General features: G+C 30.4%; 1 protein-coding gene across 4 annotated transcripts in view; it reads left to right on the plus strand.

The window, feature by feature from the left end:
* The window catches only part of jvl (javelin-like), a 265,244-nt gene that overhangs the window by 233,704 nt on the left and 16,693 nt on the right, over nt 1–14,847 (plus strand). For all 4 annotated transcript variants that reach the window (XM_065515097.1, XM_065515100.1, XM_065515099.1 and 1 more), the window contains exons 2-4: nt 12,870–13,799; nt 13,869–14,404; nt 14,464–14,839. In XM_065515097.1, coding sequence (XP_065371169.1) covers nt 12,870–13,799; nt 13,869–14,404; nt 14,464–14,839 — 1,842 coding nt within the window. The remainder of the gene's footprint in view (nt 1–12,869; nt 13,800–13,868; nt 14,405–14,463; nt 14,840–14,847) is intronic.

Genomic DNA, 14,847 nt, shown 5'->3' on the forward strand with positions numbered 1-14,847 from the left:
TGAGTCGTCATATATATGTATGTACTACAATAAAACTACAAATAATTCCTTCTGCCAATAACATAACATAATTGATCTTGATTAACTTATATTTGAAAACGTGATAGATTTAATACTCCTTCGGGAAACCTGGTATGGGTAAAACAAAAAGTTTTGATATGATCTCAAAGTGAAAAAGTTGAAGATGCTTTTGAGGCATCCATGAATTCCATAAAATAACACAGAAAAGACACAATTTTCCGATTTTGACCTTATTCAGTAAACAGTAGTATTCAATCGGTTAACCGATTAATTTTGGACGGTTAACTGTTCGAATTATTTAAAATTGCAGATTTTCAAATAACAAAAAAACCGATTAATTTGTGTCGATTAACCGAAATGCCTTTTTTTTAGCACTTTAAATATTTTTTTGTATTTATTATTCCCTTTCAATTCAAATACAAATTTCAAATTAAAATTAGATATTTTTTAACTGACATATTTAAATTACATATCTTTGAAACTTTGTTTGTATTTACATGTATAGACGAACATTTTTTTTTGAAATGAGTCTTTTATCATAACTAAACGAAACTATTAAATTAATCAAAATCTAAAACAATTCAAAAAGGAATATTCTTTATCGTGCATTTGATTTCTGAAACATATACAATCAGTTTATTTCCAAGAAAAGTTTTATTAAATCTAAAGAAAAAAATCGTTTAAATTATATTCTTTTTATAAAAGATTATTTCAGAAGATCTCACTAAAACCCTAAAAACTCACACATCGCTCATTTCCTGCAACAACGTCATAATTCATAAAAAGTCGTTTCGAGAAAAAAGTCTTTGAATGTTTTATGACATTTTAAATAGTAGATGTTAATATCTTTCTAATCTGTATTTAAGCCAAATTTTTACTTATCAAATATACGAACGGCGCATATTTTGTATTACTCAGTTCAAAAAACACGGATTATGAGTTATGACGTTGTTGCAGCAAATAGACGATATGTTTAAAAAAATGATCTCAAATACCTTATTTGCTGTTTTTTATGTTTTTGTACACAAAATTCGTTGTTGTATTTTCAATTTAATATTAAAATAGAAATTATTCGTTTAATCGAATAATTTTAAATTAACCGACTATTAACCGAATAAATCTAAACCTCGATTAAATATTTGCTCGATTAACCGATTAAACCAGAAACCCGATTAATTGAATACCCTAGTAAACAGATACCCTGGAGTCCTTTGGACCTTTTCATTTGTATTCTTTTAAATTTTGAAAAACTTGCGATTTTATTCAGGATTTAAGATTTTATTCAAGATTTAATTTTTGTTTTATAGCAAGACAATTTATCTGTAACTTTAAATATTCGTATTTTATGAAGCTGAAGTCGAATTGAAGTGCATTTAAAAGATAATTATGACCACTTTGGACGATGTGGTCCTCCTATGCTTAATATCGGACATGTCCTGGTTTACCTTTCCTGCCGATCAATACTTTTTCACAGGCCGAATTTCAGGACAGTTGGGTGATACAAAATTGACATTATTGTTTGAATACCACTCAAGGGCCTTTTTCCATAGTTTCACCATGCCAAATCGGTCCAGAAAAATGAAGGCACTTTGTGCTGTTTTAATAAAGGTAAAAGCCGTTTTTGTATTCACTCCGTAATATACATTTCTGTGCATATAAATCGTGCATGATGTCACAAATGATTGGCTTCTTTTGGCGCAACTGCAAATGGCTTGCACACAAGAAACTTCTTGGGGAATTTTGTTTGTTATTTTGACCGCCACATAAAAATCTTGTCTCGGAAGTTGTAAAAAGTCTGCCAGTACATAAGTTTCATCATCAATCACACAACATTTGTATTTGTTTTATAAAATTTGTCCTCGCTTGTTCTTTTGCTTCTAAGTTCTTTACTGAATTGCGATCTGGAACTTTCTGAACTTTATACGACTTCAATCCAGCATTAGCTTTGGCTCTTCCCACAAAATAATCAGAGCATTTAACTTTACGAGCTACTTTTCTCATAGAAGTGTTCGGTGCTCTTCGAAAGAGTCATTCGACTTCTTTGGCCTTATCAATATCTGTTAGAGTTTGTTTTTTCATGCTCCAGGTTTTTTTTCAATTCTCATGTCTTCCTTATACTGTTTAATGGCTTTTGAAACAGTATTGCCATGAACTTTCAAATCTTTGCTATTTTTTTTAAAGTCTTTGGATTTTTTCTATTGGATTTTTTAATTAAATGAATGATGTACATGAAAGATAACCTGATTAAAAATAAATAAAATGTTGGACCAAGGATATGTTTTGGCTGGATTGAGCCACTTTTCATTTTCTATGATTTTGTAATATTCAATCGCAGATATTGATAATAATAAATGTGCTTGTTATTTTGTTCCTCATTTGAAAGATATTTTAAAGATCATTCAAACGTTGTTAATTGAATAAGAAGCTAGATATTTTATTGCCTTTACATCAAAGTTTTGAAGCTCTGTAACTCCCAACATCAAATTCTTGAATTCTTTGAATTCACATTTGAATCTGTGTTGGTTTGAAAATAATATTTGATAAATATCCAATCGTTTGACTTTGTATTTGCATCGAATTAGTATTTCATATGTTAGGGTCGTAGTATTTTTATATAATTTGAAAGTAAATATAACTTGATATGTATTAGGTTATCAGTGCAAAAGTGGTGTAACTCTAAACTATTTATTTAGTAGTATATTCAACCTGCACCACTTTGCCAAATTACTTTGTTATACTAAGCTCTGTAACGATTTTTTCAACACCATCTGCTTTTGAATACCAAAAGGTAGCTTACCCCACTTTTGTAACACCAGAACAGCAACCAAAAACAAAATTGTGGGTTACACCACTTTTGCGCTGATGGCCACATATGTGGGTAGTTTCGGTTCTATAGATAATAAAGATATAGTACAGAAATCTGAAACATATTAATAAACGGAGGAAATTGTAATAATATTAATAGTTTTTAGCCGATTCTTGTCAGTGACAACACAGTTATGTTCACAATCATTGTATATCTTTATTATAATTAACCAAAAATCATACTCTAAACAAATATTAGTCAATTAGTCATTCGTTACAAAGAAATATGTTGCAATAAAAGTAGGCGCCTTAAGAAGTTTTATTTTAAAAATAGCATCAACTCATGCAACGCCGACTCTATTGCACAAGCAAAGTTATATGACGCCAAATAACAACTTATTAACTGATTAAGCAATTTTGAGTATTACAAAACTTTAGAATATATTGGAACGTTTGAATTTCCTTATTATAACAGCATGGCGTATTTAAGCAAGAGTGTTGTCTATTTGGCCGTCTGTTTGTGTCTTGTTAAAGTCATTGATCTCTAGTGTCGCCCATTCTATCGTACATTTGCTTACACACAATCACAAATAGCAATTATTTAATGTCGTTTACTTTACATACTCGTAATCCTCTTAATAAATCATTTAATCGATCGATTGTATGTAAACATTTTCTTATTAAAGAAAAACTGCTAAACAGCAAGAAAAAAAAACTGCATACGAAAACCACTCAGTATTTCTGTTTCTTTTTCGTTTATTTTTGGGTTAAGTAGGCGACAACTTGGATTTCGAGTGTATTTTTATTTCAGCTGCTGCTCACATATATCTAATTCGCAAAAAAAACTTTAAACTCACAACTACTTTATACTTCCTTTCTTACTGCACCCCTACGGCCAGAAATATCAATAAGTTTTATAACTTTATAAGTAGAATTTACACGAAAAAAACGACAATTTACTATTATAGTTGTTAAACCGCTAAAGGCCCATATAACATCTAAATAGAGAATAAAATATTTTTTAATTTTTTTTATTTAAAGTATACCCTCAAAATTATGTAGCTTTGTGGACAATTTAAAATATAAACAGTATCTTTCATTCGTTTTTGTATAGAAGACGAAAAGCTTATGGAAATTTGACAAATATAAAAACATTTTTGTACCTTTTGCAGATTGGTTCAGAAATAGTATTAAATGCACTGAGAAAATTCCCAGCAGTTAATTCTTCACTACGTACGATTAATACAATGTTTAAAAATTAAATTCGAAACACAAAATTGCTTTCTTCGTTCGAACATAAATTTTTGGATCCATACCTTCAATATGTAAACATTCGATTTGTACCATATCACCTCGCACAATCCCGAGTACCTCAAATTTTGAGTCCCGATATTTCGAAAACCACCCTCAGATAAAAATACATAAGTTTAGTATTTGTATTTGTAAAAATTGGGTTTTTATTTGGAACTTCAAATTTGGTAATTTAAATCATACAAATCATTTCATTATCTGTAACAACTACGAAAATATTGGGATAGATTTTTGTGAAATAATAACCATTTTTATTTGACAAACATTTAAGCTTAAGAAACATATTCAAAATTGTTTTCTATTAGAGAAACCAGATCAATCTTTTTGAGAAAAACTAAAAAAAATATACTCCACTTTATTAGGCCTGTCACACATTTTGTTCGGAATGGTTTCAATTCCGTAGTTTTTATTCTGATCGATTTCGTTTTAGGTTCTTCAGATTCCGTGTAATTCAATAAATATTTAATAATTCTATTATTTCTGATTTTAATTTGACAACGTTTTTAATATTAAATCAAAAGTGAAGTTTTTGGTACAGAAATTGATTAAAATTTTTAGAAAAACAATGATATATCAATTTCACTTTGAAAAATGAAAGTGGTTTCATTCCGAGAGAAATTTTCGTTTTACCTTTTCTAAAGAAGCAAAATGCTGAATTAATTCCACTTTAATTCGGAATGGAATTCTGTGACAGGCCTGTATATGTTCCGAATTTGGATGCGTTTTACTTTTTATTAGGACCACATACCTGTATGCAACTTTTGTCTGTTTTATTGGGAATTTTATCAGAAAAATAATTCATTCTAAAAACAAACAAAAATCGGTTAAAATAAAAAAATATAAAAAAATATATATAAACTAAAAGTGAAAATTCATACATGTAAGCATGATTTTTTTTCTCACATATACAACTATTATCTAAATATAGCCAATTTTTTGTTATTGGCCCTTGGCGATCAGCTTTGGGTCCACCCACTAGCCCCCAGTGAAACTACGAAGCCATGTCAATACAAATCTACACAGAAACACCTCAACTCTTGCTGATATATCCAATCCTTCGCGAGCTACGGAATTATTTCCAAAATAATATGAAATAATTAGACAAGACCCTATTGAGAACATATTGTGGTCCATCTCTTGTCGGCTCCTATAATTTGCTATAATTAAAAGAATTTACGACATGATTTAAACTAGTCACGTGACTTGGTAGTAGACCTGTTCTACATCATTTCCAATTGAATTTCAGATATTTTTAATTGTATTTCAGAAACTTCCATATGTATTTCAGAAATTTTCAATTGTATTTCAGAAGTTTCCATTTATATTTAATAATTTTCTAATCGTATTTCAGAAATTTCTAATTATATTTCAGAAATTTCCATTTGTATTTCATAAAATTAGCAATACCAATGGAAATTTCTGAAATACAAATAGAAATTTCTGAAAAACAATTGGAAAATTCTGAAATACAATTAGAAACTTTTAAGTACAAATTAAAAATTCTGAAATACAAATCGAAATATCTGAAATACAATAGGAAAAATCTGAAATACATTTAGAAATTTCTGAAATACAATTGAATACTTCTGAAATAAAATTGGAAACAGTGTAGTTATGAAACTTTATAAAAGGACCAAATTTACCATAATCATTAAAATAACGTTACCGAAATAATCTAAATTAGCGTTAACCGTTTCGAATCGGTTATTCTAATACTGATCATTATTGTTCGATTCAAATCGAATGAAAATATTTACGAAATACGATTGGTAAACTCACAAGGTATCCTATCACGTCATATTGTCATAATTTCCTAATATTTCAGAATGGTTTAAAAATGTTTTTATTAAATAAACATATGCTATGTTTATTGTGTTATCATAACCAACCAGCAGACACCTGCGCCGAATGCCTAAGAGTCGGTAAAGCCGAGCAGCCGAGTCGTGAAAGAAGATCTTATGAATTGACCAAATGTATAAAGCCTAGAAATTCTATCGATATTTTCAAAACGAATTACAAAATAACTCCCCTGGTCCTAGACAATGTTACAAAAAAATCTTAAAAACTAAATTGTAAATTAATTGATAAATTTTATTTTATATTCGTTAACCTGTTACCAGTGATGTGTCCTATATTCATGGTTCAGCCATAATTTGTAACATTTTTAGTACATACCTCTATTCTAGCGAATACTAAAATAACAATATCCAGTTGTTTTTCTAAACAGTTTGATATTAAACATTAAACAAATTCTTGTTACATTAACATTTGAAATTATAACATATTCAAATCAAATATGACAACTGTAACTGTTTTATACAGCTACTGCAGTTTCTTATAAAACCAACAGTATTTTATTAAAGCAAACTGCAGTTTTCAGTTTTTCCTTTAAGTCACCAAGCATTTCTGACAGCTTTTCTAACTGACATATAAATTGAGAAACCTGCTTAAGCAAATCAGTGATCATAATGTTTTAAATTAATGAAACTCTTAAGCAGTAGTCTAGCAGTTCCAATATCTAGTTAATTAATTAGCCTTTGATTTCCTGTCATTTCAATTCTTAAATTTTTTATATCGTGATTATTATAGAAATTCTAACCCAATTTTATAATTGAAATATATTGATTGTTATTACTAATTTTTTCTAAGTGTAAAATATTGCGTACACAATCTATTTAAAACTTCCCACTTTAAAGTCTTAAACATTTTGCAGATAGAAGAGAAAAAAAAACAAAAAGTCTTTAAAGAAAATAATATAAAACTGTATGACGTTGTCGTTGGTTTGGCTCATGGCTAAAATAAAATATTGAACGAAAACAAAATAAATAAAAAAAAATCGATTGACAAAAATGGTAAAAAATATCAAACGCAGTCTTAAATAAAATAAAGTTAAATAAAAATAAAATAATCTTACTCTATATCAGCCAATATAAATAGCAACAGTAATAATACTTTTAAGCGAAACTTTATAAGGAAATCGTAAAACATATTTTGACAAGATCTTTCTGTTTTTATTTATAAATAAATAAATGTTGGTTTACACAGATAGATACTTTATGATAAAATGTATAATTTTTGTTAATGGACCAAAATAAAAACAGTTTGTCCCTGAGTAAATTTGAAAAAAACTATTTAAAATTTAGCAAGTAAAATGTGTTTATAATTGCAGATTTGTGATTAAGTTTGAACTAAATCATGGATTTATTCTCGAAACTTAAGAATTTTACGTATGAGTACATTTTAAAACATATGTTGTAGATCGTTTTCGCACCATGATCAATGTTAAATTATGCACATTAGAATCAAACTAAAACATACCACAATATATTCAGCTGATTACTTTAAAATAAGAACATAGCTAAACAACGTATAGTGAAATAAATGTTTATATTGATCACCAAATACTTTTAAGTACTCTAGATCAATGATCGGCGATATATCGATATTTCTTACGACATCGTTTTTTATTTGGTGCCACCAATCTAACTATGTAGAAGTTACAGATTTATTTCCCTCTTTTTTTCTATACCACTGTGTGTCGCTTAAATTTGTTTACTGTAAAATATAAACATTGACTTACGATAAAATCTTACCCCTTGATATTTTGAGAACGCTAAAACATCAGTCGGTCCATGAAATTTTAATTTCTGCAATAAAACAAAAATTTTAAAAATGTCGCTTACGATAATTTGGCGCTAAGGGCTCGATATGTTCATTCCAGCCATCTTCCATCACATTTAAATCTTGATGGAAATGTTTTCTTGTTCGCCACTATACGAACTTGAAAACTTGTCTTAATGACAGTCTATAACTACTTCCTCGTAATTTTCAGACTTCTGATTTCCTAAAAAAAAATGTTTAGAACGGAATTGAATGTATGAAATGGTTTTCTTTCATTAAATGTTTTAATTGTGGGAATTTGTGGACCTAACAAAAAAAATATTTTTCAATCGACTCATATCCGATCCGATATGATCTACTTAAGATTTTTTTAAAACATGATCTACGTTTTGATACTCCTCCTTTAATTTTGTAGAATGAAAAATATGTACAGCTTACATGCATATTACCAATATCTAGAAAAACACATTTTAAACTTCGATTTCAGCTGTCCATGAACAATATCCATTCATTAGCTTTGTAGCTTGAGAGTCATATTTTCGTTAAAAGTCATTACAAAAGACTACATAATTTTCGCGATCGCGATAAAATAAGAATTTCATATTTAGAGTTAAAAGATGTCTTTCTTTAAGTCTAGATGCTACGAGAAGCAGCTCAGATTTCTCTTTCGAAAGGTCTAGCTCTATTATCCAATCGCTTAAGGTATCTTGTGAAAAAATACTGAAAGCATGGTTAACACTTCGAAATCTATCTATATAATCCTCTATATAACGATTATATTTTTCTGGAGATCGCATTTTAACAGCAACTACTATTAGAATCAAAATCCATTTTCAATTTCCAATATTTATACACCTACACATAAATGAATTTGATTTCTCACATAAATTTTCGTATAAATTTTCTATTACTTTTCATTTTCCTCCGTTTATTTGTTTAATAAAAACAATAGATAAACAAAATGAAATTTCCATAAAATTTAATTGTTTATTTCTTCTGTATTTATACTCACTATTATTTATTGTTTAGTTCTTAAAGGTTTTATTTTAATTTGTTGTTTGTTTGATCGATAAAATAACAAACAATCCCACCATATCGAATGCGTGTCAGTTTGTAATTTATAATAAAAAAAAAAGAAAAGAAATTCTCTTAAATAGAAAAGAAGAATTACAAACATGCAGTTTATTTTCCATTTAAGATAACAAATGATTTTTATTTCGTATTTTGTTTAAATGAATGACATTTAAAAGTTATTTCGTTATTTCTGTAAGCTTTAAATAGATTTTCTAGTTCTTTAATTTGTGTTATTGTGGGAAATTTTCTATTTCTTATACTTCATCTTCGCCATCTTGACAACCCAGAAGTATTCAATCGTGTGGTTTTTGACGTTTAAAAAAGAAGATAGGGGAAAAAAGCTCGTCTTTATATTTTTGTATTGAACTTGATTGAACTTTTTGTTTTCTTGCGCTTTAGAAGTTTGATAAAAATTAGAAACTCCAAGATTGTTATGCTGCTTTATGATTTAATGCTTTAAAATTTGTCTTTTATATAATTTTTATGCTTTTTCATTCTTAAACAATTTATTATTTGTGTCTTCAAAAAGGTTTTGGCTGTGCCATAGTAATTGTGTTTGTAAAAGATCATTTATTGTTAAACGTTCAATTAAAAAAAAAATAGCTTTCTAATTTGTTTAAGTTTGAAACCATATGATTGGATTGATAAGTACTAGTATCTGGCCTAACAATACAAAATTTTGAAATCATTTGTATTTCTCAACATATTAATATACCAAAAGAATTTTCATATTTCGAAATATGATTAGTATGGGCTATTGTTTTTGAAATTACTATTATTTATTTTATTTATTTCAGTACAGATAAGATCTTAAGGTCTTAAGGTAACTAAAACTTGATTTTTTTCAGTGATGAATTGAATGATAACTTAAGTAACTTTTAAATCTAATTAGTTAACAAAGGACTTGATTATTCATGTAAAATCTACATGCCTGGTATGATACCAAAAAAGTAAGGTTGTTTAACCTTAAACTACCATCGGTAGTTACGGTTTCACCTCGTTACCTCTCAAAAATACCGCTATCAAAATAATCGAATATACCTTTACCGAAATAATCCCAATTAGAGTTAGCGTTACATTTACTTGCGAATATTATATTAGGAATGCCATTATATATGGAACACAATTACTGTCTGCCTCGGCTCTTAACCCATTTTTTCAAATACAACGTAATAGATTTCAAGCTCTATATTACGCTTGGTTTGGATAATATGCCCCATAATGGTCTGGATTGCTTATTTATTATATGGTGGCCCACAAACGGTGGGTAATCATGGCTCTATAGCGTTCACTGTAGACCGAAATAATCCTGGGTTATGTATCGAGGTCAAGGCCAAAAACTTGTGCTACTTCAATTGGGTTAATCCATAAATAAATCATTGGGACCCTAACCACAAGCTGGTCATGGGACGGCACGGTTTATGCGAGATCAGTAGTGCCAGAACTACTCTTGTTTTCCGCGGTAGGTTTTACTCCGAGTCTGTTTTGGGCGACCATCAATACCAAATGGTGTCTCTATGAATGCCAATCCACATACCTTTTTGTATGATCTCCGTATGAAACCTCGAACACACTCTTTACTTAAAGATATGTTATATTTTATTAATTAACCTTCGATATCTAAAAATATCATTATGTTACTGAAAGCTGTTAAGAAATTTAAGACACATCCTATTATACGGGGTTGTCATAGAATCCAATCATTGTCGGAATCGGTTTAGAAAACGACAAAAAAGGTGCACTCCAATTTAATTTTTTGTTTAATCGATAAAGAATTTAATTCTAGATCGAACATAAAACCGTTAACTTTCGATTTCTTAAGACGAATGTACTTTTTCTGCGGTTTTCTATGACAACCCCGATAGTCTCTTTATAATATTCAAAATCGGGGAGTAATTCTCCCATTTGTAATCGAAACATTTCTCGGACGCTCCTTAGCTTACGAGTAAATACTCGTTCTTTATCGAAAGCCATCATTATAAATTTCTATACATTTCAGTCGATATCTTATGAGGCAATCCCAAAAAATCGCACGTTCTATTAATATATCAACTTTATCCATAAAATACATTTTAATTATTTTGTATTTCTTATTATTCTGATTAATTACTGTCAATCAATTTAAGGTGCTTTTTTCTATAGTTTGACATTTTCTTAGCTGTCTCCACACCCAGTGAGTGGTAAAAATTAAAAAAGTTAATTGTTCATTTAAAAGTCTTTAAGAAATACGTTGTGATGTGATATCATAACAATTTAATTACAACAAAAAAAGTAATATAAAGTTGATAGTTGGTGGCTTCTTATAAAGAAAAAAAAGAAACCTCAACATTTTACGCCCACAGTTTATAATTTGATCCATGATATTTTACGTGTAACATGACAAGACAACGAGTAGCAAGTATGTATTATAATTTATTTTTAATTTTTAAGTCACTGGAAGTAAATTAAAAAAATAAATTTAAAAAAACAGTGCAAAAAAACCGTGATTATTTCTGTTTTAATGCTAAATGTATTTGTTTTTACAAAAGTTTAGTAATAGCAAACAAAGTTAAATATAAGATGATTCAGATAAATATTAGGGACATTTATTCTTCACAGATTTTGGTTAATCAGAGTTTAGCTCTTTCCTTTTAAAAATATAATAAATGAGTAATTGAAATCAATGAATAAGAATGACCAGCTCTGCATATCTATATATGGAGGATTTACTTTAGAAAAATTTTCTATAATAACTTAATTTATCAAATAATCTCATGTAGTAAATATTTAACGCCTATGATACTTAGTTATTCATTTATTTTTTATTCGTAATGTTGCCTTTAGGGCTAGTGAATTTAAACATGTCTGATGGTCATGAGAAAACTCAAGTAATTAATTAATATTTGACGTATAATTAGAATAAATAAATAAGTTTAAGTAAATGCATTTAAAATGAAATTTAAAATTAAAAAAAAACTTCCCACTATTGTCTTCGAAATGTAAGAAGGTCTTTGGACAATTATTATACTTTAAATTAAATATATATATTTTCAATTTTACTAAACCAAACCATAACAAATTTAGTTTCATGTTGAATTAATGACCTGCTTATAAACCAAGCAAAATAAAAAAAATAAATGTCAAAATAAATAACTATAAAAAAAAATTACAAATCATTTCATCATCGCAATCCATCTAATTAAAATTTTGTTTGGCTGCCTGACAAGTTTCGAGTCAGTTCAATGGAAATTCGGTTGGTTGGTTTGTTGGTTTATTCGTATGTAATTAAATATGGAATTCATATTAATAATAAAACAAACAAAAAACATAATAAAGCATTAACCACGAAATAAAATGAAAAAAATAATAGTTTTGTTACTAGAGTATGCGAAAAATAATACTTTAAAATCCACAATTAATGGTTGACATTGAAATTGTTAACAAAAAATAAACTCAAACATTCTCGTTTTTGCAACTTAAGGCTCTAAATCCGATGGTTGGGAGGAGGTATTCAAATAAAATCCCATTCAAATTAAATATTGAAGTTTACAGAAAGGACATAACAACTTTATATTTCAATAATATAGGCTCTTTATAGCTGTCTAATTATGACAACAAATAAATAAAGCTGTTTCTTTGACAGATGCGAACAGTCACAGTTATAAAATAATAGTCAAACATTATATGAAATAAATTCGAATATTGAAAATATTATTAAAACTAGGTAACTTTCGACATCGTCGAGGAAGTGTTAATAAAAAGTTTTGTGAATATCCAACCATAGAGAATAGACATAGTGCGGAAACTCTCCTGTCAAAGACCTAACTCCAGTTGTCAGAAACTTAAGTGGTGAGAATGTATTAGTAGAAAAAACTATGGGAAAACAAAAACAACACTCGTATGTGTAACTTTTTTGAGTAATTTTTTTGTTTGAGTTTTTTTCTAGCTTCCGCTCTATATTTCTCTATGATCCCAACATTACTCAAATACTTTTGAATACGATAATATATGTACCATATTCTCTTAACTAATTTAATTTTCTCTTCACCTCATTTCAGAATGAAACCCATGATTTGGTACGACGTAATAGCAACAGTGCAACAACTCAACAACAGACGGGCAAAAGTATCAGCGGTGTTGGTGGTGATGGCCTATTATTAAGAAGAACAATGGACTGTTTGCCCCTGACACATGGTGTGGGTACACATCATCCTCATCTAATGGCTTCTAGTAATACAGTGAATGTCACTGTAGCACCAAGCTCAGCCGTTGTGGCGGCCTATCCACATCATCATCACCTGAACCTCAATCATCATCATTTGTTAAGTCATCATTTGCCGTACAGCAATAACTACAGTGGTCTGCATCATACATCGACGACGTCGACCAATATGAGTCACCATCATAATCATCCACATTTGAATATACACAGTGAACAGACGAAATCGTTGCAGGAGTTGCAGCATGAAGTTGGGGCGCTGTTGGAATTTCGTGATTTAGTTATAGAAACATTTCCCGATCTCAAGCAAAAAATGGCTTCCATATCGTCGGCTGCGTCGACCTCATCGTCGACGGGCGGCGCCGGTGGTGGTAGTGGAAATGTTATGACAAATGGTCAATCGTCGTCGGTGAGTGTGAGCAGCAGTGGCTCGATAATTCCTCTGACCAGCGGTGGTACGTTGGTGTCGCGACGCGAATGGGAACCTGGCATAAGGGTGAAGCGTAAGATTTCTCAGAAGGAACAACCCGCCGCCATAGAATTAACATCGTCGTCATCGTTGACGAGAAGTCGCAGTAATTCCCATAGCGGCAAAAAAGAGCCAAAGAGTAGTAGCGGTGGTGGTGTTAGCGGCAGTGGTGTTAGTGGCGGTGCCACAAGTGGTGGTGAAAATAATAACGGTAGTGTAGTACAAGATTCCGGATTCTCCACGGAAACCAGTTCATCCAAAGAGGGTCATAGTGCCTCTTCAACAAATGGTGCTTTAACGGTAAGTCACTAAACAGTTTCATTGCATTTACATTTTCAAATATTAAATGTTATTTTCAAAAATTTCCAGGGCGCCATTGCATCAAATCGTTTATCCTGTCCTGAATCCGACGATGAGTTGTTAAATCTCCTAGATGTTATACACCGCAAGTCGAATCGTTTACGAGAAGAAGTCGAACATTTACAAAACTATGAACGTCAACATTTGCAACCAAGTTCGAGTGCGGAACGAGATCAAACTGACGTAGCCACCACTTCCGCTGAAGGTGCAACTGGTCTTTCCAAGTCCAGCAGCAGTAGTGCCAATACAGCTTTAACACCAAAAACCTTCCGTGAGCATGTTGAACGTCTGAACAAAGAGGACCTGCAGCAATTGCGTAAGGAACGCGATCGCCTGCTGGATAAATTGGCGGAGATGGAGGCTGAAACTTTGACGGGTCGCATAAAAGCAGCCAAAATGAGTGAAAAAGTTGAAGAGTTGATAAATGTGAAACGAGATTTGGAGGAACAGCTAAAACTGGCCATGGCACAAAGATTAGAGTTAAACTCTAGAGTGCAACAGTTGCAGCAACAACAGCAGCTGACACACAGTAAAAGTTCCAACAGGTAATTCAAATCGAATACTTATATGTATGTATGAATGTAATTTTGGTTTATACTTTTAGTCAATCGGATTTTTCTAGCAGTCCTCGTACATTTCTTTCCTCCTCGGCTAATACTGTTTTATCTACGGTTAGTGCAAACTCATCTAGACAACATACATTCCAACCTGTAGTTGTAGAACAGCAAACAACGGATCAGCAGCAACATAATCATTTAATACCATTCCATCAAAGCACTGGCAGTGATAATAAACGTAATTCTCAACTTCAGCAATTCACGCCCGATCAATTGGGTCGCTTGGATGGCATTGTTAGCACGCCCGGAGATCGGAATACCAAGTGCCGGGTGACAGATTCAAAACGTTTTGCCGCTATACTCCTAGAGACTAGTGTCATAGAATTGCGAAGACATTTATTAACTTTAACTGTTAAGAATCAGGTAACTTA

This window comes from Calliphora vicina, chromosome 1 (genome assembly GCF_958450345.1).
Source record: "Calliphora vicina chromosome 1, idCalVici1.1, whole genome shotgun sequence".
Lineage (NCBI taxonomy): Eukaryota > Metazoa > Arthropoda > Insecta > Diptera > Calliphoridae > Calliphora > Calliphora vicina.